This window comes from Ahaetulla prasina, chromosome 3 (genome assembly GCF_028640845.1).
Source record: "Ahaetulla prasina isolate Xishuangbanna chromosome 3, ASM2864084v1, whole genome shotgun sequence".
In the NCBI taxonomy this organism is placed as follows: domain Eukaryota; kingdom Metazoa; phylum Chordata; class Lepidosauria; order Squamata; family Colubridae; genus Ahaetulla; species Ahaetulla prasina.
This window is the reverse complement of record NC_080541.1, coordinates 115,380,820-115,406,784: the sequence shown is the minus strand read 5'-3', so window position 1 is coordinate 115,406,784 and position 25,965 is coordinate 115,380,820. Positions and strand designations below refer to the sequence as shown.

The following is a 25,965-nucleotide window of genomic DNA, read 5'->3' as shown; positions in this document are numbered from 1 at the left end:
GTAGCAACGTCTCGCTTCCCTTATTGCCACTAGGTAGGTCCTAGTATAGGACCTAACTAGTATCCGATCAGCCTCCGAACGACTGGACCTCCAGGAACTCTCTAGGCGTCTTCTCCGGCGTTTCATCCCCCTCAGCTCCTCGGATAACCAGGGAGCTGGTTGAGACCTACGCCGGGTCAGAGGCCGCAAAGGCACGACATGGTCCAAGGCCCCCGCCGCGGCCCGTTCCCAAGCCGCGACAAGTTCCTCGGCCGTGCCGTGAGCCAGACCCTCAGGAAACGGCCCAAGCTCCGTCTGGAACCTCTCCGGGTCCATCAGGCGCCTGGGACGGAACCAACGTATTGGTTCTGTCTCCCTGCGGTGTTGAGTGGCGGTCAGAAAGTCCAGGCGAAGGAGGGAGTGATCTGACCATGACAAAGGTTCGATGACTAAATCCCTCAAATCCAGATCCATCAACCACTGACCAGAGATGAAAATCAAATCCAGTGTGCCACCCCCACTGTGAGTAGGGCCATCAACTACTTGAGTCAGGTCCAAGGCCGTCATGGAAGCCGTGAACTCCCGAGCAACTGAAGATGACATGCCGGTCGATGGCAAGTTAAAGTCCCCCATGACAATAAGTCTGGGGGTCTCCACCGCCACTCCAGCAAGCACCTCCAGGAGCTCGGGCAGGGCTGCTGTCATGCCGCAAGGAGCCAGGTACGTGACAAACAAGCCCATCTGACATCTATGACCCCACCTCACAAAGAGGGATTCACACCCGGCAATCTGAGGTACAGTGGTCTCCCTCGGCTCCAGACTCTCTAATCACAACCGCCACCCCCCCTACCCTGGGCCCTCGGCTGATGGAATGCTTGGAAACCCGGTGGGCACATTTGAACAAGGGGCACGCCCCCTTCTGCGCCCAACCAGGTCTCCCTAACGCCCATAAGGTCCACGGCACCCCCCTGGATAAGATCATAAATTAGGGGGGCCTTATTGACCACGGACCGTGCGTTGCACAGCATCAGCCGAAGGCCCGGGCTCTGAGGGTCTTGACCATCCAGGAAACGGGAGAAGCCTGAGGGCTCGGGGCGCGCTATCGCCTGCAAACATCGAGCGCGCGCCCCCATAGTACGATATGAGCCCCCACTTCCGGTTAATGTCCTTCCGGTTAAAGACTACTTCAGCTTTAATTGCAATAATACTAGAGCAACTAATAGATTTAAACTTAATATCAACCGCTTTAATCTAGATTGCAGAAAATATGACTTCTGTAACAGAATCATCAGTGCTTGGAATACTTTACCTGACTCTGTGGTCTCTTCCCATAATCCTAAAAGCTTTATCCAAAAACTTTCTACTATTGACCTCACCCCATTCCTAAGAGGACCATAAGGGGCGTGTATAAGCGCACAAACGTGCCTACCGTTCCTGTCCTATTGTTTTTCTTTTCTTCTTTCTATATATATGCTTATACCTCCTTATATTTACCCATATATGTTTATATACTATATAATCTTTTGTATGATTCCTACATATATTGTTGTGACAAAATAAAATAAATAAAAAATAAATAAATAATGGTGCAGATATAGTTTAGGCATTTTGGTATCTTTTTAGTATGCTGATGATGGAGCATTGTTATTAATGTTTTCCAGTTAGGGCAGTAGCAAAACTGTAGGGGATAGAAGGGTGATCTCCTCCAGGCTTATCTTTCTGTTATCTCAGATCCTTTCAGCAACACTGCTCTGCAATCTGGAGCCTGGACAGAGGGACACCATAGAAGCCCTGCACCTCCACCTTCAGCAAAAGGATCAGATCATAAAAGAATTCCTAAGGGACAAGAGCCAGCAAGTTGTAGATCCAGTAGCTGAGCTTGAGGAGTTACTTCAAGCGTGGAACACTAGAGAACAACAAAATTATGTAAGTCACTGTGAATGAGAAAATCAGTCTGATCATAGAATCACAGAAGGAAAGGGGAATGGAATCTTGCACATCATCTAGTTTAGCTTCCTGTCTGGTGCTACATCTTCCTCTATAGATGGCTGTCCAGCCATCTTTAAACAAGATGGCCATTCTTATTTGGATCATAAGAAAACGTATTCATTGGTTGAGGAGCCTGATATAATAAAATCACAATAAAACCAAGAATCTTGTTGATGAAATGTCACCATTATTCTATTCCTGGAGTATTCAGCAATGATTTCCCAAGTAGTCTTCTGGTGGAATGTCCACAGGTCCATAGTCTGGCTGTCATTCTAACAGAATCTGTTCTCACTAAATGGGAATTTTATGTTATTTTATTTACTTTTTATAAAAATGCTTTTTGTGAATTGATGATTAGTAAAAAAAAAACAAAAAACCCTGGAAAAACAAGGGCCATGAAATATTGTTTTTCTTCTTTCTGTCTGCCTGAATGAAGAAGGTGGTAAATGCATGTGATAGTGTATTTTCATCACCTCTCAAGAATGGTACCCATTCTAAATAAATTATTTTATGTTGCTGATTTGATCATAAGGCATAGGTTCAGTACCTATGCCTTATGATCAAATCAGCAACATAAAATAATTTATTTAGAATGGGTACCATTCTTGAGAGGTGATGAAAAGAATAGAAGAATAGAAATACACTATCACATGCATTTACCACCTTCTTCATTCAGGCAGGGCCTTTTCTGTGATGTAATCAAAATATATACTGGTATTAAAATAAATATTTTTGGCCTTTTTGCAGCTTCTCTTTCATTTTTTGTAAGCTTTTAAAATTTTGTTTTTGACTGCTGATTTTTAGTTTCCTAATAAATTTGATTTCTTTTAAAGTAGTGATGCTCCAAAATATTTTTATATTTTTCTGTAAAATTGGGAACAAATTGTCTGATCAATAAGTATATGTATGTATGTTAATATACTATTGAACATTTTTGTTGTGTGACCCATTTATTAATGCTTGCCTTTCTCTCTCCTGGCCTTGTATAATTAGATATATTCCAAGAAGATTGCACAGGTTCTTATAGAGAAGAATTCTGAGCTGCAAATCCTGAATCAGCAACTGATTAGCCAAATTCTTCATCAGAAAGTGGAGTCGTCTATTGTTCAGTTTGTACAACAAGAGGGCTCTATTGATGTAAGAGTATTTGGGTTTAAGAGACAGCACAGTTAGACAGATGAATATCAGGCAAGCCACAGAAGGCAAGAGGTAAAAGCAGTAGTTTTGTTATACAGAGGTGAAGCTTGAATGAAAGGAAAGAGTGGCAAGAGCTAAACAAATGGTAATTAAAAATAGAAATATGTATCTAAGCAAAAGTTCTGGGTACTAGTCAACATTGTTGCCCTTCAGAATGTATGTAGAATAGATTATTTGAGTAGTAATAGGTCCATCTTCGAAAAGGGGAAATGCTATGTAGGTCTGTCAGCTTCAATCAATAAAGGAAGCCTTTCTAGAATAGGCTAATAAGTGGTTGGGTTATGAACAGTTGAAACAGTACATTAATTCTTTGGAAATGGCATGAGCTTATCAAAAATAAAGTACACAAAACCAACTTTACAGGTAGTCCTGATTGTCAGTTCATTCAGTGATTGATCAAAGTTATGATTAGGCTGGAAAAAATTGGCTTACAACTGGTTCATAATGTTAGCATCATCCCTGTGGTCAAGTGATCAAAATTTGGCCAGCCCAGTTACAACTATTGCCAACCACTAGCCTTTAGTAAAACTAGTATGCACATTTTTATTCTAAGGCACCAAAGCAAGAAGATTCTAGCATGAATGTCCCAGCCATGATTTCTAACAGAGATGACAGTAAATTCAGGAGGGATAAAGGTTGGTCCATAAACAATTTCTGAACAGCCTGATCCACCTGTTATATAATGTTTGTCTAAGATTACTTTACTTTCTTTTCAGATGATTTGCAAACAATTGCTAGACTTGAGAGGCAGCTTACTAAAGCAAAAGAGGAGCTTGAATTGTTGACACAAAAAGAAAGAGAAAGCACAGTAAGTTCGAGTAATCCTGAGATATCTACAGTCCACTTTTAACACATAAAAATAATTTACTAGTTGTACAGGTACTCCTCAAGATATTACTGTAATTACAGTCACCCCTTACAGTCACAAGTGGTGATGACTGTTAAGAGAAATAATATCACTTAATGACACTCACATCCTGCTCTCCCTGATGCAGCTGTTAAACGAATACATGGGTCATTAAGCAAAGCACAGGTACCTTAGGAGGTGAGGGAGGCCCTGGGAGGCCCAGTGCAGGTCACGTGCAAGTTATATGGGTGCTGCAGCATGAGCCCAAGAAGGCCAGGGAAAGAAGTTGTAGCTACCCCAGTCTGGCCCAGCAGCACAATAAAAAGACTCCTTGCCCAGGAAGCAAAAAACACCTTGGGAAGTTCCACAGTGGGGCATGAAGCAGCCATCCCCCCAGAGCGAAACACCAGGGAAACCTCGGAAATGTTTGACTTTATGTGGGTGGAGGGGGCTGCTTCTCACTCTTGAGTGTAAATGACTTTGAGGGCATTGCAGTGGCCATACATTTGAAACTGGGCTAACTTTCAACTTTATTGGGTTCCTCACGTCTAGGAAGTGGCTTTATTCCATACTTTGGCTTTAATGTTCCATAGACATAAATGGTTTGTTTTTTATGGAGCACTTTCTTCAAGGCAGTTTCTCCTCCTTTTATGAGACCCATAGAACAATAGAATTTGCAGCTCAATTTTTAGCTTGGTTAAAATAGTGTTTAATGCCTAACACCTATTCTGCCAATCAAAGGAAGATAGCTCTGGACTCTTAGACCATAGGATCCAAAATCCTATTATAGGAAAGATCATTGTGCCAAATGATTGGTCTATCACTATCAAAGGATTTTGGGATTTCTGGGTGCAAAATTACCTTGGGTTCAAAATTTGTTTTCTCCCATCTCAGCTGAAACTCTCTACTCTTAAGTCTGTGGTGGCTTCCCAAGAGGAGGAGCTTCAAGTTCAATCCTCTGATATTGAATCTCTTACTAGAAGTACCCAGATCAAAGAAGAACTAATTAAGGTTAGATTGCTTACAAAAATATTTTCAGTTTTTTCTTTCTGCAGATTTTATGGTGTTTGTAGTAGTGAGCAAACTGTATTGATTTCCTGTTTCTTCGTCTTTGTTCCATAAAGTAGAAAATTTACATTTTAATATCAATATATTATATAGAGTAGAATTTTTAATATAAAACAGACCTGTTCGTTTTGTCTTGAATCCCAGACCTGTGCTAGACTTTTAATTTGAAAGCTTCTTCTTTGAAAATTATCATATTTTTTGGACTATAAAATGCACCAGAGTATAAGATGCACCAAGATTTTGAAGAGGAAAACAAGTAAATAAATAGGTTTTGCCCTCCCCAGCCTTCAGGAGCACTCTGCAGGCCTCCCAAACCTCTGTGGGTCCTGTTTTTGCAAAAACATGATGCATGGGGGGTTTGGGAGGCCAAAAACAAGCCCATTTTTCCACAAAAATGGGATGCGCAGAGGGTTTGGGAGGCCTACAGAGTGCTCCTGGGGGCTAGGGAGGGCAAAATGGGCCTGTTTTTTGCCTCCCAAACCCCTCATGCATCGCGTTTTTGCCCTGCCCAGCCCCTAGCAGCACTGTGCAGGCCTCCCAGACCCTCTGTGCATCCCGTTTTGAAAAAAATGGGCCTCTTTTTGGCAAAAACTGGACAATGCGGGGTGGGGTTTCGGGAGGCCAAAAATGGCTGTATTTGGTGTATAAGATGCACCAACATTTCCACCCTCTTTTGGGAGGGGAGGGATGCATCTTACACTCTGAAAAGTATCGTAATAATATCATTAAAGTTTTGTTGTTGTTTTCCTCTGTCAAGATGCAAGTTCTATAACACTGAATTTCTTTCTTTAATTCTCCAGGACATATTCTTGTTCTTTTTCAGGACTTGCAGATGCAATTGATTGATCCTGAAGAAATACCAGCAATTGAACAACTTACTCAAGAAGTTTTGATGCTTCAGGAAAAGGTAGCAAAAATGGAAGCATGGGGACAGGAAGCCGTAGGAAACAAGAGGCAGCAGGTATGGTTGTCATATGATGAATTCAAGCTAACATGACTTAAGCTTCTATCCTGCCTTTATTCAAAGGAAATGGGATTCTGTATATTGTGTTATTATTTTTATGGTATTGCTGAGATACACTGAGAGCCACTTTGGTATAGCAGTATAGAAGTCAGCTGGATGACTCTGGGCCAGTCCCTCTCTCATTCCCAGGAGGAACGCCATAGCAAACCCACTTTCAAAAACCTGACAAGAAAATTGCAGGGACTAGTTCAGGCAGTCACCAAAAGCCAATAGGGGGCTTGTAGCAAACTTAAATGTAAGCAATAAAACCTACATTTATTGCCAATTGAAGTGGACTGTTTATGTTGCAGCTACTGGTGATGTTGGAGGGCTTAATAGCAGAGAAGAAGCAGCTGAATGAAACTCTGAAAGTTGAAAAGCAACTCTATTGTGATTTTGTGAAGTTTCATGCTCACCCTGACAGGTGAGGAAGATAATTTATTCTCCTTTTTTAGTTGCGAAAAAAGATTGGTATATATTTTCCTACTAAGGTAAAGGTAAAGATTCCCCTTGCACATATGTGCTAGTTGTTCCCGACTCTAGGGGGCAGTGCTCATCTCCATTTCAAAGCCGAAGAGCCAGCACTGTCTGAAGACAGCTCCCTGGTCATGTGGTTGGCATGACTAAATGCCAAAGGCACATGGAACTCTGTTACCTTCCCACCAAAGGTGGTCCCTATTTTTCTAATTGCATTTTTTATGTGCTTTCGAACTGCTAGGTTGGCAAAAGCTGGGACAAGTAATGAGAGTTCACCCCATTACGCGGCACTAGGGATTTGAACCGCTGAACTGCCAACCTTTCGATCAACAAGCTCAATATCTTAGCCACTGAGCCACCACCTCCCTTTTATTTTCCTATTTCTCATTGCATATCTAAAAAAGATTGTTGGTTCACAGTGCTAAAAAGGATTGGGGGGGGTTGTCTGTTGGTATGCCTGTAATTTTCCACTCTTCATGTCAGTACAGTAGTGACATTATTATTACAATTTGTAGGATCCATATTGTGTTCAGAACAAGTTGGTACACCTTGTCCTAATCTCTTTTGTGCTTGGCTTCACCAACTCCAGACAAGAACAGATCCTTCAAGTAGAACTGGAGAAGATCCAGGCACTCCGTGGACAGTTAGAAGAGGTCCTTGGAAGAAGTGAGGAGCACCTGAGCAGGCTGGAATCGTTGAACAGCATAGGAGGTGGGGAACAGGAGCGTGTGACAATCCTACCCAAGCATGCTTGCTGAGCTCTGGCCTTCCCACTGCCCCTTGTGCAGAACAGAAGCTGAACTAAGCGTGTGTTGACATTGAAGGGGTTGATTAGTACTTGCTGGAAATGGCATTTTTACAAGCTATGTGGGCATCATTCACATTCCTAATATGGAGAATGTAAATACATTTCAGTTTCTTAATCCTTTTTAGTTGCATCCACTTTCATTCTTCCTTCCCTTCAATTTGGTTAAATAAAGATTATTCCTATCCCCATTTGGTGTTAATTGTTATGTGCCATATTTTAGAATAGAATAGAATAGAATAGAATAGAATAGAATAGAATAGAATAGAATAGAATAGAATAGAATAGAATAGAATAGAATAGAATAGAATTTTATTGGCCAAGTGTGATTGGACACACAAGGAATTTGTCTTGGTGCATATGCTCTCAGTGTACATAAAAGAAAAGATACGTTCATCAAGGTACAACATTTACAACACAATTGATTATGTGCATATATGTGCAGAGTAGGAACAAGGTTTTTTTATTTGCTACATTTGTTTAATTGTTTTGTTATTATTCTCCCCATGCTTTTGTGTAAAAAAATCTTAAAAGTCTAGAATCAGCATAATCTTATATTAGGTCATCTTAAAATTATGATGACAGTATTGTGAAGAAATTCCACACACATTTGGCCTCAGCAGAAACAGAATATTTCATAGTTTTTAGTTGTATTTTGTGCAAACTTGCAAAGGAACAATATATGTTTTACTTTATTGGTTCTCCTTGCATAAAGTGAAAACCTTGGTTTTCTTGCCAGAAAAATGTCTTCTCTCAAATGTCAAATTTATTGGGGTTACCTAAATTGGTGTGGCTCCACATTCATCCCAACCACTTTCAGAATTTTTTGTTAGGTTAGGTTAAAAAAATTTGATTTTTTTAGTGTTGATTTACATAATCTTCCCTTTCTTCTTAAAGTCCCTAATGAAAAAAAAAATTATAGACCATCATTGAAATTTTAAATGATAATACGTATTCTATATTGTATTATATTCAGATAGTGCAGATTTAATGTTGATAACTTATGTTGGAAAGGAATGCTACCAAATACACATCTTCTCCAGGAAACATTAAGGTAACATCTCCAAAATTATTTGAAATTCCTCATAATTTTGAATATTGTTATATACAGGTTTCAAAATCACATTAGTGTTTCAATATTTCGTTTTGAATAAGAGCATTTTTCAGTCATGTATTAGTTTATATTAGATTATGTTGTTTAAAAATATGTTCTTTCATATGAAACTTATTTGCTAATGAATATCATTAAAACTTTGTGTACGTTCTGATATATAAAGGGTGTCAGAGTAAACAAATAACATCAAAGTTTGCTCCCTGTTTCATTCACTTCATACATACAGATATGTACATACAGACATACATCTCATGTATACAGATATGATATGTGTCCTGGTATCATGGTTCCCTCCAAATTCTGTGAACTAAAATATAGAATAACAGGATTGGAAGAGACCTTGGAGGATTTCTAGTCCAACCCCCATCTTGAATAATATACTTTTGACCATTCCAGACAAATGGCTGTCTAATCTCTTCTTGAAAATCTCTAGTGATGGAGTACCCACAGTTTCTAAAGATAAGCCATTCTACTGATTAATTGTTTTCTCAGGAAATGTCTCCTTATTTCAAGCTTGGATCTCTTTTTAAATATCTTCCACCATACTTCTTGTCCTGCCCTGATAAGCTTTGGAGAATAGTTCAACCCTTGTTCTTTGTGAGAACTTGTCAAATACTGGAAGCCTGCTATCATATCACCTCTAGTCCTTCTCTTCGTTAGATTAGATATAGCATATAGGCTTAGCATCCAGACCCCTTATCCTCTTTGCTGCTCTTCTCTGCACTCTTTCTAGTGTTTCAGCATCAATTTTGTATTGATCAGAACAGAATGCAGTTCTCCAAGTATGGTCTCACTATTGCAGTATAAAGAGAACTATCACTTCATGTTATTTTGATTTTATCACTCTGTTGATGTAGCCTTTGACTGAATTGACTTTTTGGCCAATGAAGCACACTGCTGGGTCATACTTAAGTGGTGATCCACTAGGTGATCTAGGGACACCTAGATCCCTCTCACAATTGCTAAATGTCAGGCGTGCCTCCTTTCAAAACTCAAGAAAGAAAACCCCCAACTCCATTGTTTATAGAGAAAGGTATCTTTTACTGAGAATGAACTGATTGCAACGAAGTAAAGCAAGTTCTGAATAATAGGTGTGTCTTACACATACATGTTCCCACATAAATCCCTCCTCCCTCCAAAGGTCAGACAGTTGTGTCCAATCCACTTCTCCCTCAGGCATCACATGGAGGTCATCTGCAGATGGTTTCATTTCTCTGCTATGCACAACCGTTGGCTGTCAGCCCACTTCTTAGATTTTGAATTCATCAGTTTTGATTCTGGATTAGCCTCCTCCTCCCCCCCCCCACCCCGCCTATGACAGCCGGAGCAGCAGGACCATAATTAAAGATACATCACCCTTTCCAATGCCTAGCACTAAAGACAACAATAAAATAATTAACTGAGCAATAAAACAATAAAAGCAGCAGACAGCAATAAAACAATAAAAGAGGCATGCGGAGGCTGACATTCGGCCCTCCTGCAGAAAGGATGTTATTCCTAGAAAGAAAAAAGAGATTAGTCAAGGTTTATCAGAATATTTCTCATAGAACAATGCCAGTTTCTTTGGGGCCCGAACATCCTCTTTATTCACCCATTCTGCTTGGGACAAAGGGAAATGTTTCCAAGCTACTAGATATTGGACTTTACCCCGTGTTTTCTAGAATCTAGAATCTCTTTCACTTCAAAATGTTGTTCTCCTTCAATAAGAATTGGCACTGGAGGAGTAGTAGCTATCGATCTAATAGAGGATGTGTGTTCAGGTTTCAATAAGCTAACATGGAATACAGGGTGAATTCTTCACAAGTTTTTTGGTAATTCTAACTGTACGATGACTGGATTTATCACCCTCACAATGAGGAAGGGACCAACATATTTAGGCCCAAGTTTTTTCGATTTTTGAGTCGTTTTCAAATATTTGGTAGATAGAAAAACTTTATCTCCCACGTGGAAATTCTTGGCCAGAGCTCTTTTCTTATCTGCCTGCTTCTTATGCAATCGATGTGCTTCATCTAAAGCCTTATGAATTTTCTTCCAGGTGCTTTGTACCTGCTCGATCCAATCAGCCAGCTATTGAATAGATGGTTTCTCTTCAGGCAGTTCTGGGATTGGAACAAAGTCTTGCCCAGAAGCAACCTTGAAAGGAGTGAATCCGGTGCTGCTATGTATACAGTTATTATAGGCTACCTCAGCAAAAGGTAGTAGGTCCGCCCAGTTATCTTGTTGATAGTTAATGTAACACCTCAAATATTGTTCCAGAACCAAATTGGATCTCTCACAAGCCCCATTAGTTTGAGGATGGGTGGAGCTTAACCCCTGGGCGGAGCCTAATTGTCATAAAAACTCCTTCCAGAATTGGGAAGTGAACTGGACCCCACAGTCCGAGATTATGCGTTCAGGGACCCCATGTAGTCTGTAGATGTGTTGGACAAATAGTTTAGCTAAAACTTTAGCTGAGGGTATTTTTGAACATGGGATGAAATGCACTTGTTTGGAGAATAAGTCGGTTACTATCCAAATTACCATATTTCCTCCACTTTCGGGCAATTCCACTATAAAGTCCATAGATATTTCTCTCCATGGGGCTCTAGGGGGAGCAACAGTTTGCAATAGTCCTGGTGATTTTCCTGGTGGTCTCTTAGCTGCTGCACACATGGGACAGCTTGCTATGTAAGATTCAATGTCTTTCTTCAGACCCAGCCACCAGAACTGTCTTTTCAATAGAGATAGGGTTTTTACAAAACCAAAATGTCCAGCCATCTTGGCATCGTGGCAACGCTGTAGTATGGTCTCTCTTATGCAAGCAGGGACATACAATTTAGCCCCCACCCAGGCCAGGCCATCGCGGAGGATACATTCATTTGAATGGGCTAGAAACCAGTCATTGGTTTTTAATGCTTCCTTCAACAACTCGGTTAGGTCATCTGGCAAGGACGCATCAGTCTTTAGTTGACTCCGGGTAACTGCTGGGGCTGCAAGCTGTTGCACCGGGATAATAGGGCGGACCACATCCGTGCGGGCACTATTGTATTATGGCAAACATGAAAGAGCATCTGCCAGGAAATTCTTTCCTCCTGGAATGTAATGCAAGGAGAAGTTAAAGCAGTTAAAGTATTGGGCCCACCGGGCTTGTTTTGGTGACAGTTTTCTGGGCGTTTTTAAGGCTTCTAAATTCTTGTGATCAGTCCATACCTCAAATGGGTGTTTAGCTCCTTCCAGAAACTGTCTCCACATTAAAAGAGCCCAGCGAACAGCGAACGCCTCCTTCTCCCATATAGCCCACCTCCTTTCAGTATCCGTAAGTTTCCGAGATGTATACGCCAGGGGTGAAATGCTCCCGGATCGGAGGGGATCGCGTGATCCGGTAGCGATGGTGGCTGCTAGTTTGGAGGACCGGTAGCAAAAATCCCTGGCCCCGCCCCCCTGCCTCTGCTGAGCCGCACCATCTGCAGAGGTTTTTTTTTTTTACTTTTAAAAGCCGGTTTTGCTTCAGCAGAAAGAGGCCTTTAAAAGTAAAAAACAGCAGAACCTTACTTGTACCCTTACTTGTAGAAAACATGTTTTCTACAAGTAAAAGTAGAGATTCTAAGGCATTTACCTGATTACTGATGAATGCATGGCCACAGCCCGAAAGCAGTTTCAGTTTCAGCCCAGACAGAATCAATCGCTCAGCTAATCTATTTGCTCGGTGATCAACTGGCTGGCTTTGCTGAGGAACTCTGGGATTTGATAAATAAATAAATAAAATAAAATAAAATATTTGTGCAGCTTTCTGAGATTTGGTGTGTTTCTGTAGTGTTTCACTCTAACTACACAAACACACAAAATCTCAGAAAGCTGTATGTGGCATAGTGTGTGTGTGTGTGTGTGTGTGTGTTGTGTGTATGTAAAGTGTGAAAGTTGGTTTTTGAGCTTTTTGTGGCTATGTGAAGTGTGAAGTGCAGCTGCTTTTACATTGTGTGTGAGTCAGTTGTGTTGTGTTGTGTGTGTGTAAAGTGTGAAAGTTGGTTTTTTTATACTTTGTTTATTATTTTTATTATTTATTGTTATTGGTCACGCCCACCAAGCCATCTGACCACCAAGCCACACCCACCAATTAAGCCACGCCCACAGAATCGGTAGGGAAAATTTTTAGTTTTCACCCCTATATATGCATAAGGTTGCAACTTTCCTTCAGTATTTGCTTGGAGCAGGACTGCTCCCACGGCAATGTCACTGGCATCTGCTTGACCCACAAATGGGGCCTCCATGTCGGGTTGCTTGAGGACCGGTTCAGCAGCAAACAGCCGTTTCAGTTTTTCAAATGCCACTTGGCATTCCATTGACCATTCCAGCGGTAGGGATGGTTTAGGCTTCCCATCCCTTTTGTTTTTAAGAGATTTGTGATTGGTAGGGCAATCTTTGCAAAAGAAGGAATGAACTGGCGATAAAAATTGGCAAATCCCAAAAAACTTTGCAACTGTTTGCGAGTGTGCGGAGATGCCCATTCCAACAATGTGCGGATCTTCCCTGGATCCATTTCCAGCCCCTCCGGAGATATACGGTATCCCAAGTAGTCAATTTTGGTTTGATGAAATTCGCATTTAGACAGTTTCGCATATGGTTCTGCAGCCAACAGTTTTTTGAGAACCGCTCTTACTAGTTTTACATGTTCATCCATGATCTCTGTAGATAAAGATGTTGTAAAGATAAACTAGGACCCCATTGAACAGGTGCTCATGGAGTACTTCATTTATCAATTGCATGAACACTGCAGGGGCTCCTTGTAGTCCAAATGGGAGTACTCAAAATTGGAAACAGCCCAGGGGACAATTGAAAGCAGTTTTCCACTTGTCTCCTTCCTTAATGTGCACTCTGTAGTAAGCCTCTAGCAAGTCCAGTTTGGTGAAAAACTTCCCCTTTGATAAATGGGCCAGCATATCCTTCATAAATGGCATAGGATACATGTTTTCTACACACACCGTGTTTAAATTTCTATAGTCGACCACTAGGCTGAAGGACCCATCCTTCTTTTCCCGGAACATTACTGGGACAGCTACTCGTGGCCTAGCTGGTTGAATAAATCCTTGTTCCAGGTTTTTATCAATAAAGTTCCATAACTCCCCCAATTCTTTTTATGTCATGGGTTAGACTTTTAGTTTGGGAAGCTTTACCCCCCGGAAGAATTTCAATCCTACAGTCTGTGGGCTTATGAGGGGGCAACACATCAGAGGTCTTCTCACTAAATACCTCTCGAAGGTCCCAGTATTCCTTGGGAATTTTTTCCTCCCCATCCAAGTGTTCTATTACAGATGCCAGTACTTCGATTGGTATGGCTTCCTCTCTTTTGACACTTCCCGTCTCCACCATGCGTGGTTTGGAGCGAAACCGTAATACACCCGTTCTCCAATTTATTCGCGGGTTCCATTTTCGGAGCCAGGGCAATCCCGACAAGACAGGTTGGTCCATCCCCGGTGTCACAATAAAATTCAGGGTTTCTCAGTGATCTCCCATGATCATTTCTATTGATTCAGTTATAAAATGGGCTGGACCTCCCCCTGCTACTGACCCATCTAGCTGGCAAAAGGCTATGGGCCTACTTAGAATTTTTAGTCTGAGTCCCATTTTTTCTACCACCTCGGGGTTGATGACATACCTGGTACACCCTGAGTCCAAAAAAGCTAGCATCTCCCCCTGGGCTCCAGTAGAAGGGACATGCAATTTCACTGTGATGGTTAGGGGTCCCCTTTTCCAATTCACCAAAAGTTCTTCATCAGAATCGGACCCGGATCTGCTGTCATCAGAGCTAGTTGGAGTTCCCAACTCCTCCTTGGTGGGAGGAGCGACCTCCACAATGTCAGCTCCCTTCTTAGTGACCTCTCGAGCCTTGGCAAGCAGCTTCACAGCTCCTTTTCCACCACCTGGAGTCGTCTTGGGGTCCAGCTTGACCACACAGTTGACTGCTCAATGGCCTTCCTTTCCACATCTGAAACAATCCGTAGATCTCTGCTTCCTGCTGGCAGTGACTCCAGGGCCTTTCTGAGCTCCTTTGTGGGGCTGGAGAGGGGCCTGCTTCCAGATTTGACCGCCTGGAATGCGGTCTCTGGCCAGATCGATCTCCATCTCCGCCGCCAGGGTATACCAACCGTGCAGGGTAGGGGGGGTCTTGCACGCCTGACAAAGCGCATATACGTCTTCATTCAGACCATCTTTGTAGTTCTCCAACAAAGCAACTTCCGACCACCCTCTCATGTGGGGCACCAACTCACGAAATTCTTGGTTCTATTCAGCTACTGGCCTCCTTCCCTGTTTTATGTATTTCATCCGGATCCTTGCCTTCCGCTCAACCACAGGATCCTCAAATCTCGCTCTTAGGGCTGCCATGAATTGGTCATAATCTCTTAGTATTGGGGAGACCTCATTATGAAGGGTCATGAACCAATCTGCTGCCATCCCCTCCAGAACTCTGGTCACGCACCTCACACGGGCCGCATCAGATAGAAAATCCTCTTCCCAATCCTCCATGTAATTCCACATTTGAGCTAAGAACCGTCCGAGTTTCTTTGGCTTCCCGTTATATTTTCCAGGAAGAGGGGGAATCTTGGGCTTTTTCTGCCTGTGTGGCAGCACCTGTCCAGAAGGGGGAACCAGGCCTCTACTATTTATTTATTATTTATTATTTATTTATTATTTAAATTTGTATACCGCCCTTCTCCCGAAGGACTCAGGGCGGTTCACAGCCAAGTAAAAACACACAATACACTATAAATACAATTAAAATACAATTTAAAAAACTTATTAAATTGGCCACAATTAAAATTTGGAGTTAAAACCCATTAAAAACCCATAACTTAAAAAACTAACCCAGTCCAGCGCAGATAAATAAGTAAGTTTTAAGCTCGCGGCGAAAGGTTCAGAGGTCCGGAAGTTGACGAAGTCCTGGGGGGAGTTCGTTCCAGAGGGCGGGAGCCCCCACAGAGAAGGCCCTTCCCCTGGGTGTCGCCAGACGACACTGTCGCGCCGACGGCACCCTGAGGAGTCCCTCTCTGTGAGAGCGCACGGGTCGGTGAGAGGTATCCGGTAGCAGCAGGCGGTCCCGTAAGTAACCCGGCCCTATGCCATGGAGCGCTTTAAAGACGTTCACCAACACCTTGAAGTGCACCCGGAAGGCCACAGGTAGCCAGTGCAGCCTGCGCAGGATAGGTGTCACTCGGGAGCCACGAGGGGCTCCCTCTATCACCCGCGCAGCTGCATTCTGGACTAACTGCAGCCTCCGGATGCCCTTCAAGGGGAGCCCCATGTAGAGAGCATTGCAGTAGTCCAGACGAGACGTCACAAGGGCGTGAGTGACTGTGCACAAGGCATCCCGGTCTAGAAAGGGGCGCAACTGGCACACCAGGCGAACCTGGTGGAAAGCTCTCCTGGAGACGGCCGTCAAATGGTCTTCAAAAGACAGCCGTGCATCCAGGAGAACGCCCAAATTGCGCACCCTCTCCATCGGGGCCAATGACTCGCTCCCAACAGTCAGCCGTGGACTCAGCTGACTGTACCGGGATGCCGGCATCCACAGCCACTCCGTCTTGGAGGGATTGAGCTTGAGCCTGTTTCTCCCCATCCAGACCCGTACGGCTTCCAAACACCGGGACAGCACTTCGATAGCTTCATTGGGGTGGCCCGGTGTGGAAAAGTACAGCTGGGTGTCATCAGCGTACAGCTGGTACCTCACACCGAAGCCACTGATGATCTCACCCAGCGGCTTCATATAGATGTTGAACAGAAGGGGCGAGAGAATCGACCCCTGCGGCACCCCACAAGTGAGGCGCCGCGGGGTCAACCTCTGCCCCCCCGTCAATACCGTCTGCGACCGGTCGGAGAGATAGGAGGAGAACCACCGATAAACGGTGCCTCCCACTCCCAATCCCTCCAACCGGCGCAGCAGGATACCATGGTCGATGGTATCAAAAGCCGCTGAGAGGTCTAATAGGACCAGGGCAGAAGAATAACCCCTATCCCTGGCCCTCCAGAGATCATCCACCAACGCGACCAAAGCCGTCTCAGTGCTATAACCGGGTCGGAAGCCGGACTGGAACGGGTCCAGATAGACAGTTTCCTCCAGGTGCAGGGGAAACTGATATGCCACCATACTCTCTACAACCTTCGCCGCAAAGCGGCGAAGATGCTAAATCCCAGGGGATCGAATTGATTGCTCCCGGCCTCCAGCTGCCTCTTCCTCTTTGTCATAAGCAGCCTCTCCAGCACCTCTCAGGTCTGGCTCTTCTCCTCCCTTCCCAGATATACCCTGAGTAGATGATTCATCCTTCTCACAGGCCTGTTGTCTCCGGACGGCATCTTTATAAAGTCTCACTGCCTTTCTGATTTGCAGGTCCTCCTTCATTTTTTCTTCCTGCTGCCAGGCAGAGTACTCTCCCTTATGTCTTCTTATTGTAACTCCTGAGAGAGTTTCCCCTGGTTCTGGTAATCTGCCAACTCCCATGGACCATTTTGGCTTCTCACGTCCCGCTAATTGCAGTTTTTCCAGCCAATTTGCAGTATCTCCTTCATGCGACGTGCCAGCAGCCTCCATCTCCTCCTGGTCGCTCCCAAGGTCCGACATTCCTTTCTGGTATTTTCTTTCTCAGCCCCCATGGCAGATTCCTGGATGGCTGATAATTATTGAGAACTTGCTTAATGTCAGTCATGCCTCCTTTCAAAACTCAAGAAAGAAAAACCCCAACTCCATTGTTTGTAGAGAAAGGTATCTTTTACTGAGAATGAACTGATTGCAATGAAGTAAAGCAAGTTCTGAATAATAGGTGTGTCTTACACATACATGTTCCCACATAAATCCTTCCTCCCTCCAAAGGTCAGACAGTTGTGTCCAATCCACTTCTCCCTCAGGCGTCACATGGAGGTCATCTGCAGATGGTTTCATTTCTCTGCTATGCACGACCGTTGGCTGTCAGCCCGCTTCTTAGATTTTGAATTCATCAGTTTTGATTCTGGATTAGCCTCCTCCCCCTCCCCCCCGCCTATGACAGCCGGAGCATCAGGACCATAATTAAAGATACATCACCCTTTCCAATGCCTAGCACTAAAGACAACAATAAAATAATTAACTGAGCAATAAAACAATAAAAGCAGCAGACAGCAATAAAACAATGAAAGCGGAGGCTGACACTACTGTTGAGCCAAATACCACCTAATCTATATCTGTGCTTTGGGGTTTTCTTACTTTTCTCACCATTGAATTGCATTTTGTTGGATAGGGCCCAGTGTTCAAGTCTGTCAAGATCTTATCGAATCCTTTTTTAATATATTTTTATTTTAATATATATATAAGTATTGAATACATTAACAATGTGGCATCTGGGTATCATTAATTTTCATACCAAATAATAGTGATGAGATTAACAATTTTGATAGCCTTTATTACATTAATAATGCTCACATCCTTATAGTAACATTGTACATCACACAATCATCTTTCAACTTCTAGTCCTTTCATCTACTTACTGATTTTAGCATATTATATGGAAATATGCATAATAATATTTTCCCCTTTCTAATTTCTACCTTTATTCTATCTATAATATCACAAATCTTATATTGGTAAGTATTCTATTTCTATCCTTCATCTCTTATCCATTTTAGTATTTCAGTTCTAGTTAATTTTTTCCCCTGTTTCTTGTTTTCTGTTTCTATCCATCATCTGTTTGCTTCAGTATTTCAATTTTTATTGATTATTTAGCATATTTTCCATACTTCTCCTTTGGAAAGTTATATCTCCATGTATCATTCATATCTGGTCTAAAAGTTTCCTCTGTCACTGCCTCTGCCACTCGCTGCCAAATCTTCATTACACCTATCAGAGTATCTTTAGAAATGTCTTTCTACTCATCCAATTTTATTTTCAAGTTTCTTAATGTATAGTCAACTTGATCTATTTCATTCATTTTAATTATCTCTTCCTTCTCCTTGTCTTCTAAATTCATTTGTTGTTTTATTTGTATTTCCTTTCTTCTGTTTTTTCTATTTTCTCCTCTATTTCCTGGGTTTCCTGTTCATTTTTCATTGTCGTTCTAGTCTCACAACTATATCATGCACCAAACCCTTTATTTCCCTGTGGTTCTTTGTTATGGTTTCATAGACACTTTGAAACATCAATGACATTTCTTTTTGAAATATACTTATTTTCCCCCGTTGAAGCATTTTGTCTTATTTTAATAAATCTAAAAGTTACTTAATAATCTATCAAGGTCCCAAAATCTTTGTTGTCTGTAACATCAAAAAGCCAATATTAAAACTATTTCATCAGTCCCAAAATTATTCCTCAAGATGCACAATATTTATAGCCCTTTATAGTCCTCCACCAGTCAGTTTACTCCTTCCAAGCTTTCCAAAAAGTCTTTATTTTTAGTTTTTTCCTTCTTTCACCTCTTTGTGCTGTTGTCAGATAGTGTTTATACTCCTAGATGATCCAATAGGTTTTCCTTTGTCTTCATCAGCCACATAGTCAGCACTTTAATTCCAAATGTTTGTGAACCACTCTATTTAACAATCTTCAAAAGTCTCAATGATTTTTCTCCTTAGTCATGAAACAAATAGACAATATGCATGAAAAAAGAATAGTCTTCCAGATGTTTTTTAATCTCCACTCTATATTGCAGATAATTATTCCAAGGACAGTCCCAGCTTTGTGAAACTATAGTGTAGTTTCTTTCTTTCACCAGTAGATGGCACCATCACCTAAAATTTCAATGTTGCACCCAATCTGACAGCTAGAAATCTATTCTGATTTCCTTCAAATTATTTTTTTCAATTTCTTTTAGTTTCTTCCAATAATCAGCCCAATATTTCCAGCATTTTGAAATGCCTTTTCAAAATGTTTCCAATAAAGTATTCAAATCCAAAAGTATTCAAAGGGGCCGGTTTAGCTCACGCTGGTAAAAGCCTGTTATTAAGAACATAGTAGCCTGCAATTACTGCAGGTTCGAGCCCGGCCCAAGGTTGACTCAGCCTTCCATCCTTTATAAGTTAGGTAAAATGAGGACCCAGATTGTTGGGGGGGCAATAAGTTGACTTTGTAAAAATATACAAATAGAATGAGACTATTGCCTTATACACTGTAAGCCGCCCTGAGTCTTCGGAGAAGGGCGGGGTATAAATGTAAACCAAAAAATAAATAAAAAAATCCAGTCTTTCTGTATTTTAAGGATTATATTCTCTCTTAGATTTCACTTTCTTTCAGATCTATAATCTTTTTCTAAGTCTTTGTTCACCACTTTTTTAATACTTTAAAGAGTCTATCTTTTCAGAATTTTCTTTGGGGTTTAGTCTCTGGTAAAGAAGTTGAAAATCATCTCACCGAGCTCCAGTACACTGTTCACACACCACTCCAGCACATTTCTTTCTTCGGTTGTCCCAGCCTCATGGCAGCCATAATGGCCACCTCTCTTCTTTGTTGTTGGATAGAAGGATGAGTCTCAGATCAAGCAGCAGAGTTGCCACTCTTCACAATCTGTGAGGAGTCCCTCCTTTCTTCAAGTGATGCTTGACCAGGGTCCGCAATATTGTCTGGGATGCTACACATCCTCTCCATGACCAATTTTCTTTGTTTACCTTCTGGAAGGAGCCTTTCCAGCATACGTATATGTATATATGTGTGTGTTGTGCTTTGCCCGCCCTCCTCTCCTCAGCCGGGCCCCTCTCATCTCCTGCTATCTTAGTCAGAGTCTGATAATGAAGAGGAACGGCCTGGCATGCCTCCAGCCCCCAGCCCTGGCACCATGCCCGGACAGAATGTCAGGAATGAGCAAACAAATCTCCCTCCTACAACGTGTGAGCACGAAGCCAGCCACGTGCTAGAATTGCCGGCAGCAGATCAGGAGGATGGAAAGTCACAGTGGACGGATCCCCGCTTCCAGAGAATGGAGAGGCGACGTCAGCAAAAGGAAGGGAGGGGCAGGCCTGGATAAGTGCTGAGTCATGGAGCCACACTCCATGGCCTATATAAAAGACCAGCTTGAGTCAAGCAATTTGAGTCAAGCAAAGTCTCATCTGGTTTGCTGAAGTCACACCTTGGATTCCTGCCTGCCCTGAGAACTCTGACAGGAATTTGGCAAAGCTGCAGAGGCTTCATGGCCACGCTTGCTACAGACTTCCCAGACCCGGCCGTCGGAAGGGGAGGGGGACATGACATCTTGCTTGACTCCCAAACATCACCATCTACATCACAAGATGGATCAGCAGCAGCTGGAGCAGATTGTGCAGCAACTATGAGCAGATAACCAGCTGCTGCAACAGCAAGTCGCCCAGCTGACTGCTCAACTGGCTGCTGGGAACGCCCCAGCAGTCCAACCTCCTCTTCCTCCTCCTCCTCCTCAGCGCCACAGCCCGGTACCGGTGCCGGAGAAGTTCTCTGGGTGGATGGAAATGTTCCCGGCCTTCATGGCCCAGTGCCAGACCTACATGGCGATGCGGCCGGGGGACTTTCCTGATGACCGGGCCAGGTTGTCTGGCCAGGCCGCTCAGTGGGCCACGCCTTAGTGCTCTGGGACAGCCCCTTGCTGGTGGACTACCAGGGGTTCTGGGGGCAACTGTGCCTCATGTATGAGGACCCCGTGCGGGCCCTGACGGCCGCCCAGTGCTTAACGGAGATCCAACAAGGGCCGCGCCCCCTCCAGGAGTACATCGCCGAATTCCGGTTGCTGTGCCATGATTTGGACTGGAACGACACGGGACTGGCGAATGCGTTCCAGAGGGACCTTTCAGAGATGCTCCAGGACTAGCTGGCCCGGGTGGAGGCTCCGCGGACCCTCGTTGACCTGGTGCCCCTCTGCCTGCGTCTCGACACCCATCTCCAACAACGCCCGTCCCGTCGCCGCCAGCAACTGTCAACGACAGCCACACTCCCCTGACCCATGCAAACCCCGTCCTGGGCCACCCCGCGCTTCGCGGCCACCGCAGAGGAGCCCATGGAGTTAAGAGCGGCCAGGCCTCGCCCGACGGCCCAGGAGCGGAGCTGGAAGTGCCAAGGGGAGTTGTGTTTGTACTGTGGGGAGCCCGGCCATTTCGCCGCCGCATGCCCCAGGAAGCGCAGCGGAGCACGTGCAGCTGTCCCCGAATCCCAGCCTGGCCAGTCGGGAAACGGGGCAGGCCCGGCCTCAGGGAAACCCTAGGCTGGGCACAGACCAAGCCCCCGCCAGACGTTGCCGACATGGACCCTGGGCCCCCTCGGCATCTGATTTTGGACATCCGGGAGTGGTTGGTGACCGGCCGGAGGGGATCCCGGCGCACACGCTGGTGGACTCGGGGGCCACCACGAACTTTATGGACCGGGCCTTCGTGGACAATTTCAGGGCCCCCTTGGTACCGGTGGACCCTCCGATGAGCATCGAGACCATCGACAGGAGGGAGCTGGTGGCCGGACCCATTAACTTCGCCACGCAGCTTTTGCGCCTCGCCATTGGGGACCATGAGGAGGCGATTCGATTCTACGTGACGGCAGACCTCCACTTCCCGGTGATCCTCGGACTGGCCTGGCTGCAGACTCACGACCCTCAGGTGGCCTGGTCGCAGAATGCCATCTCATTCCCAAGCCTGCAGTGCGTCGACCACATTCGCCACACTTGTGCCAGCAGGACGTCTTCACCCCAGCTGTCGCCGTGCCTCCTGAGCTGCAGGACTTCACTGACATCTTCAGCGAGAAGGAGACGGACCGCTTGCCCCCGCATCGGCTCTATGACTGCCCCGTGGACCTGCGGCCCGGCGCCCCGCTGCCAATGGGACGCCTGTACTCCATGTCCGAGCCTGAATTGGCCGCCCTCAGGGACTTCCTGGACAAAAACCCAGAGGGTTCATCTGGCCTTCCAAGTCCCCTCTGTCGGCCCCGGTCCTCTTCGTGAAGAAGAAGACGGGGGATTTGCGCCTGTGCTGCGACTACACATCCCGGAGCTCATCCCGGAGCTGATGGACAGGCTGAGGGAGGCCTCGGTCTTCACCAAGCTCGATCTCCGGGGGGCCTACAACCTGGTGCGGATGCGTGAAGGGGACGAGTGGAAGATGGCCTTCGGCACCCGGTACAGACACTACGAGCACTCGGTCATGCCATTCGGGCTGACCAAAGCCCCCACCGTCGTCAAACACTTTATGAACGACGTGTTCCGGGACATGTTGGGTCGGTTTGTGGTGATCTACCTGAACGACATCCTGATCTACTCCCGGTCCAGGGAAAGTCACCTCCAGCACCTCCGTCTGGTCCTGCAGCGCCTGCGGGAGCACCAGCTCTATGCCAAGCTGGAGAAGTGCTTCTTCATCCAGACGTCCATCGAGTTCCTCGGGCACATCCTCTCGGCTGAGGGGATCGCCATGGACCCGTGCAAGGTGGAGGCCCTGTGCAGCTGGGAAGCCTCGCGTCAGGTGAAGGATGTCCAATGGCTGCTGGGCTTCGCCAATTACTACCGGACCTTCATCCCGGGCTTCGCCACGCTGACGGCTCCGCTCACCCAGCTCCTCCAGAAGAAGGTCCCGTTCCGGTGGGGTCCCCCGCAGCAGGAGGCCTTCACGGCTCTCAAGAAGGCCTTCGTCACAGAGCCCATCCTGAGACATCCCGACCCGCACCGGCCTTTCGTGGTGGAGACGGATGCCTCCAACGTCACCCTCGGAGCGGTGCTACTACAGGCCCCGGCGGATGGCGGCACTCTTTTTCCCTGCACTTACTATTCGTGGAAACTCAATCCTTCCGAGCGCAACTACACCATCTGGGAAAAGGAGTTGCTGGCTATCAAGGCCGCTTTCGAGGTGTGGCGGCGGCACCTGGAGGGGGCCCAGCATCAGGTGGAGGTCCGAACGGACCATCGGAACCTCGAGCACCTCGCCACAGCTCGGAAGTTGAACCAGCGGCAGATCCAGTGGTCGCTGTTCTTCGCCCGGTTCAACTTCCGCGTAACCTACATCCCCAGCGGCCACAACCGGAGGGCGGACGCCCTGTCCCGTAAGCCGGAGTACCTGAGCGCCCAGGACCCTCTTCCTCCACGGACAGTGCTGCAGGCAGAAGCCTTGGCCGCCGCCCGGGAACCAGTGGACTTACGGGCCCGGGTGCGAGAGGCGTAGCGCCAAGATGCCTGGTCTCAGCAGCGGCGAGTGGAGGCGGGCCCCACGTCTCCATGGACGTTGAAGGAGGACGTGCTCAAGTTCCGGGGTGGTTGTACGTGCCCACGGGACCACTCTGAGCCCTCGTCCTGGCCCAGTGCCACGACAACCCTGCAGCGGCCCATTTCGGGTTCTTCGAGACCTTCAACCTGGTGACACGGATCTTCTGGTGGCCCCGGGTGCAGCATGACGTCCATGCCTATGTGACATCCTGCGTGCCATGCCGGCAAGCCAAGGCCACCACGGGGACCCCTCCCGGTCTCCTCCAGCCCTTGCCGACTCCTGACAGACCCTGGGGGGCAATTTCCATGGACTTCCTGACAGACCTGCCACCGTCCTTGGGGTTCACCATGGTGCTGGTGGTGGTGGACATGCTCACCAAGATGGTGCACTTCATCCCATGCCGCGGGCTGCCCACCGCCACCAAGACGGCCCGTCTCTTCCTGCAGCACGTCTTCCGCCTCCACGGTCTGCCGAACAGGGTGGTGTCGGACCGTGGGGTGCAGTTCACAGCTCGTTTTTGGAAGAGCCTGATGGCTGCATTGGAGGTGCAGGTGTGCCTGTCGTCGGCGCACCATCCGGAGACCGACGGCGGGACAGAGAAGGTCATTGGCGTCCTGGAGCAGTACCTCCGGTGCTTCGTGAACCAGCAGCAGGACAACTGGGCCAATTACCTGTCCCTGGCGGAATTCACCTTCAACAACTCCCAGTACACCTCCACCCAGACAACCCCGTTCCTGGCCAACATGGGGTACCATCCGCGGCTCTTCCCTCTAGCTCCCCCGGATTCCCCGGTTCCTGAGACGCAGACCTTCCTCTCTGAGTTGCACGCGGTTCAGCAGATGGTGCGTCGGCAGCTGAATCAGGCGAAGGAGGACTACAAGTGGGTCGCCAACCGCTCCCGACGGACAACGCCCCTGCTGGCGGTCGGAGACCGCGTGTGGCTCTCCTTGAAGCTTCTCCCGTCTGACCGGCCGGTGAAGAAGCTGGACCACCGGTTCATCGGTCCATTCCCCGTCAAGGCGGTCATCAATCCGGTGGCCTACCGGCTGACCCTGCCGCGATCCATGCGGATCCATCCCGTCTTCCACCGATCCTTGCTGGTCCCTGAGGCCCCGCCATGTCCCCTCTGGCACCCGGCGCCACGCGGCGCTGTCGACGAGGACGGGGCGGAGGAGTATGAGGTGCACAGCGTACGCGACTCTCGCTGGCTAGAGGGGTGCTTCCAATACCTGATTGTGTGGAAGGGGTACGGGACTGAGTTCACCTGGGTCAACCCCTCCGACGTCCACACCCCGGACCTGGTGCGGGCCTTCCACAATCAGAACCCAGCCCGACTGCATCCCGATCGTCAGCCCCGGGGAAAGGGCCCTGCGGTGAGGGATTGTGTTGTGCCTCGCCTGCCCTCCTTTCCTCAACCGGGCCCCTCTCATATCCTGCTATCTGAGTCAGAGTCTGATAATGAAGAGGATCGGCCTGGCATGCCTCCAGCCCCCAGCCCTGGCACCATGCCCGGACAGAATGTCAGGAATGAGCAAACAAACCTCCCTCCTATAGCATGTGAGCACGAAGCCAGCCACGTGCTAGAATTGCCGGCAGCAGATCAGGAGGACGGAAAGTCACAGTAGACGGATCCCCGCTTCCAGAGAATGGAGAGGCGACGTCAGCAAAAGGAAGGGAGGGGCAGGCCTGGATAAGTGCTGAGTCGTGGAGCCACACCCCATGGCCTATATAAAAGACCAGCTTGAGTCAAGCAATTTGAGTCAAGCAAAGTCTCATCTGGTTTGCTGAAGTCACACCTTGGATTCCTGCCTGCCCTGAGAACTCTGACAGGAATTTGGCAAAGCTGCAGAGGCTTCATGGCCACGCTTGATACAGACGTCCCAGACCCGGCCATCGGAGGGGGAGGGAGACACAACAGTGTGTGTGCATATGTATAGATGTGCGTTTCCATATCGGGTGAAATGCTCCCGGTTTGGACCACATCACCCTATCCGATAGTGATGGCGGAGGGTGATTCGGAGAACCGGTAGCAAAAATCCCTGTGTCCCCCGCCCCTGCCCCAGCTAAGCCATGCAATCATCAGAGATTTTTTTTTACTTTTAAAAGCATTTTTTCTTCGGCCAAAAAAATGCTTTTAAAAGTTAAAAAAAAGCCTCTGATTGTGCAGCTCAGCTGGGATTGTCAGAACCCTTTAAAAGCTTTTTTTCCTCTGGCAATCCCAGCTGAGTTGCCTGATCATCACAGGCTTTTAAAAGCATGTTTTTTACAACCTTTACGGCTGAAGAGGCTGTAAAAAAAGGCTTTTAAAAGGTTCTGGTGATCAGGCATCTCAGCTGGGATCGTCAGAACCCTTTAAA

At 46.3% G+C, this 25,965-nt stretch overlaps 1 protein-coding gene across 11 annotated transcripts in view; it reads left to right on the top strand.

Moving 5' to 3' along the window:
- PDE4DIP (phosphodiesterase 4D interacting protein) overlaps window positions 1-25,965 on the top strand; it is a 473,453-nt gene that overhangs the window by 165,480 nt on the left and 282,008 nt on the right. For all 11 annotated transcript variants that reach the window (XR_009154308.1, XM_058176225.1, XM_058176217.1 and 8 more), the window contains 8 exons: window positions 1,711-1,905; window positions 2,962-3,105; window positions 3,719-3,800; window positions 3,882-3,973; window positions 4,907-5,023; window positions 5,904-6,041; window positions 6,395-6,507; window positions 7,150-7,271. Coding sequence is in view for 10 of the 11 variants with exons in the window: in XM_058176225.1 (XP_058032208.1) it covers window positions 1,711-1,905; window positions 2,962-3,105; window positions 3,719-3,800; window positions 3,882-3,973; window positions 4,907-5,023; window positions 5,904-6,041; window positions 6,395-6,507; window positions 7,150-7,271 (1,003 nt within the window). In the remaining variant the exon portion in view is untranslated. The remainder of the gene's footprint in view (window positions 1-1,710; window positions 1,906-2,961; window positions 3,106-3,718; window positions 3,801-3,881; window positions 3,974-4,906; window positions 5,024-5,903; window positions 6,042-6,394; window positions 6,508-7,149; window positions 7,272-25,965) is intronic.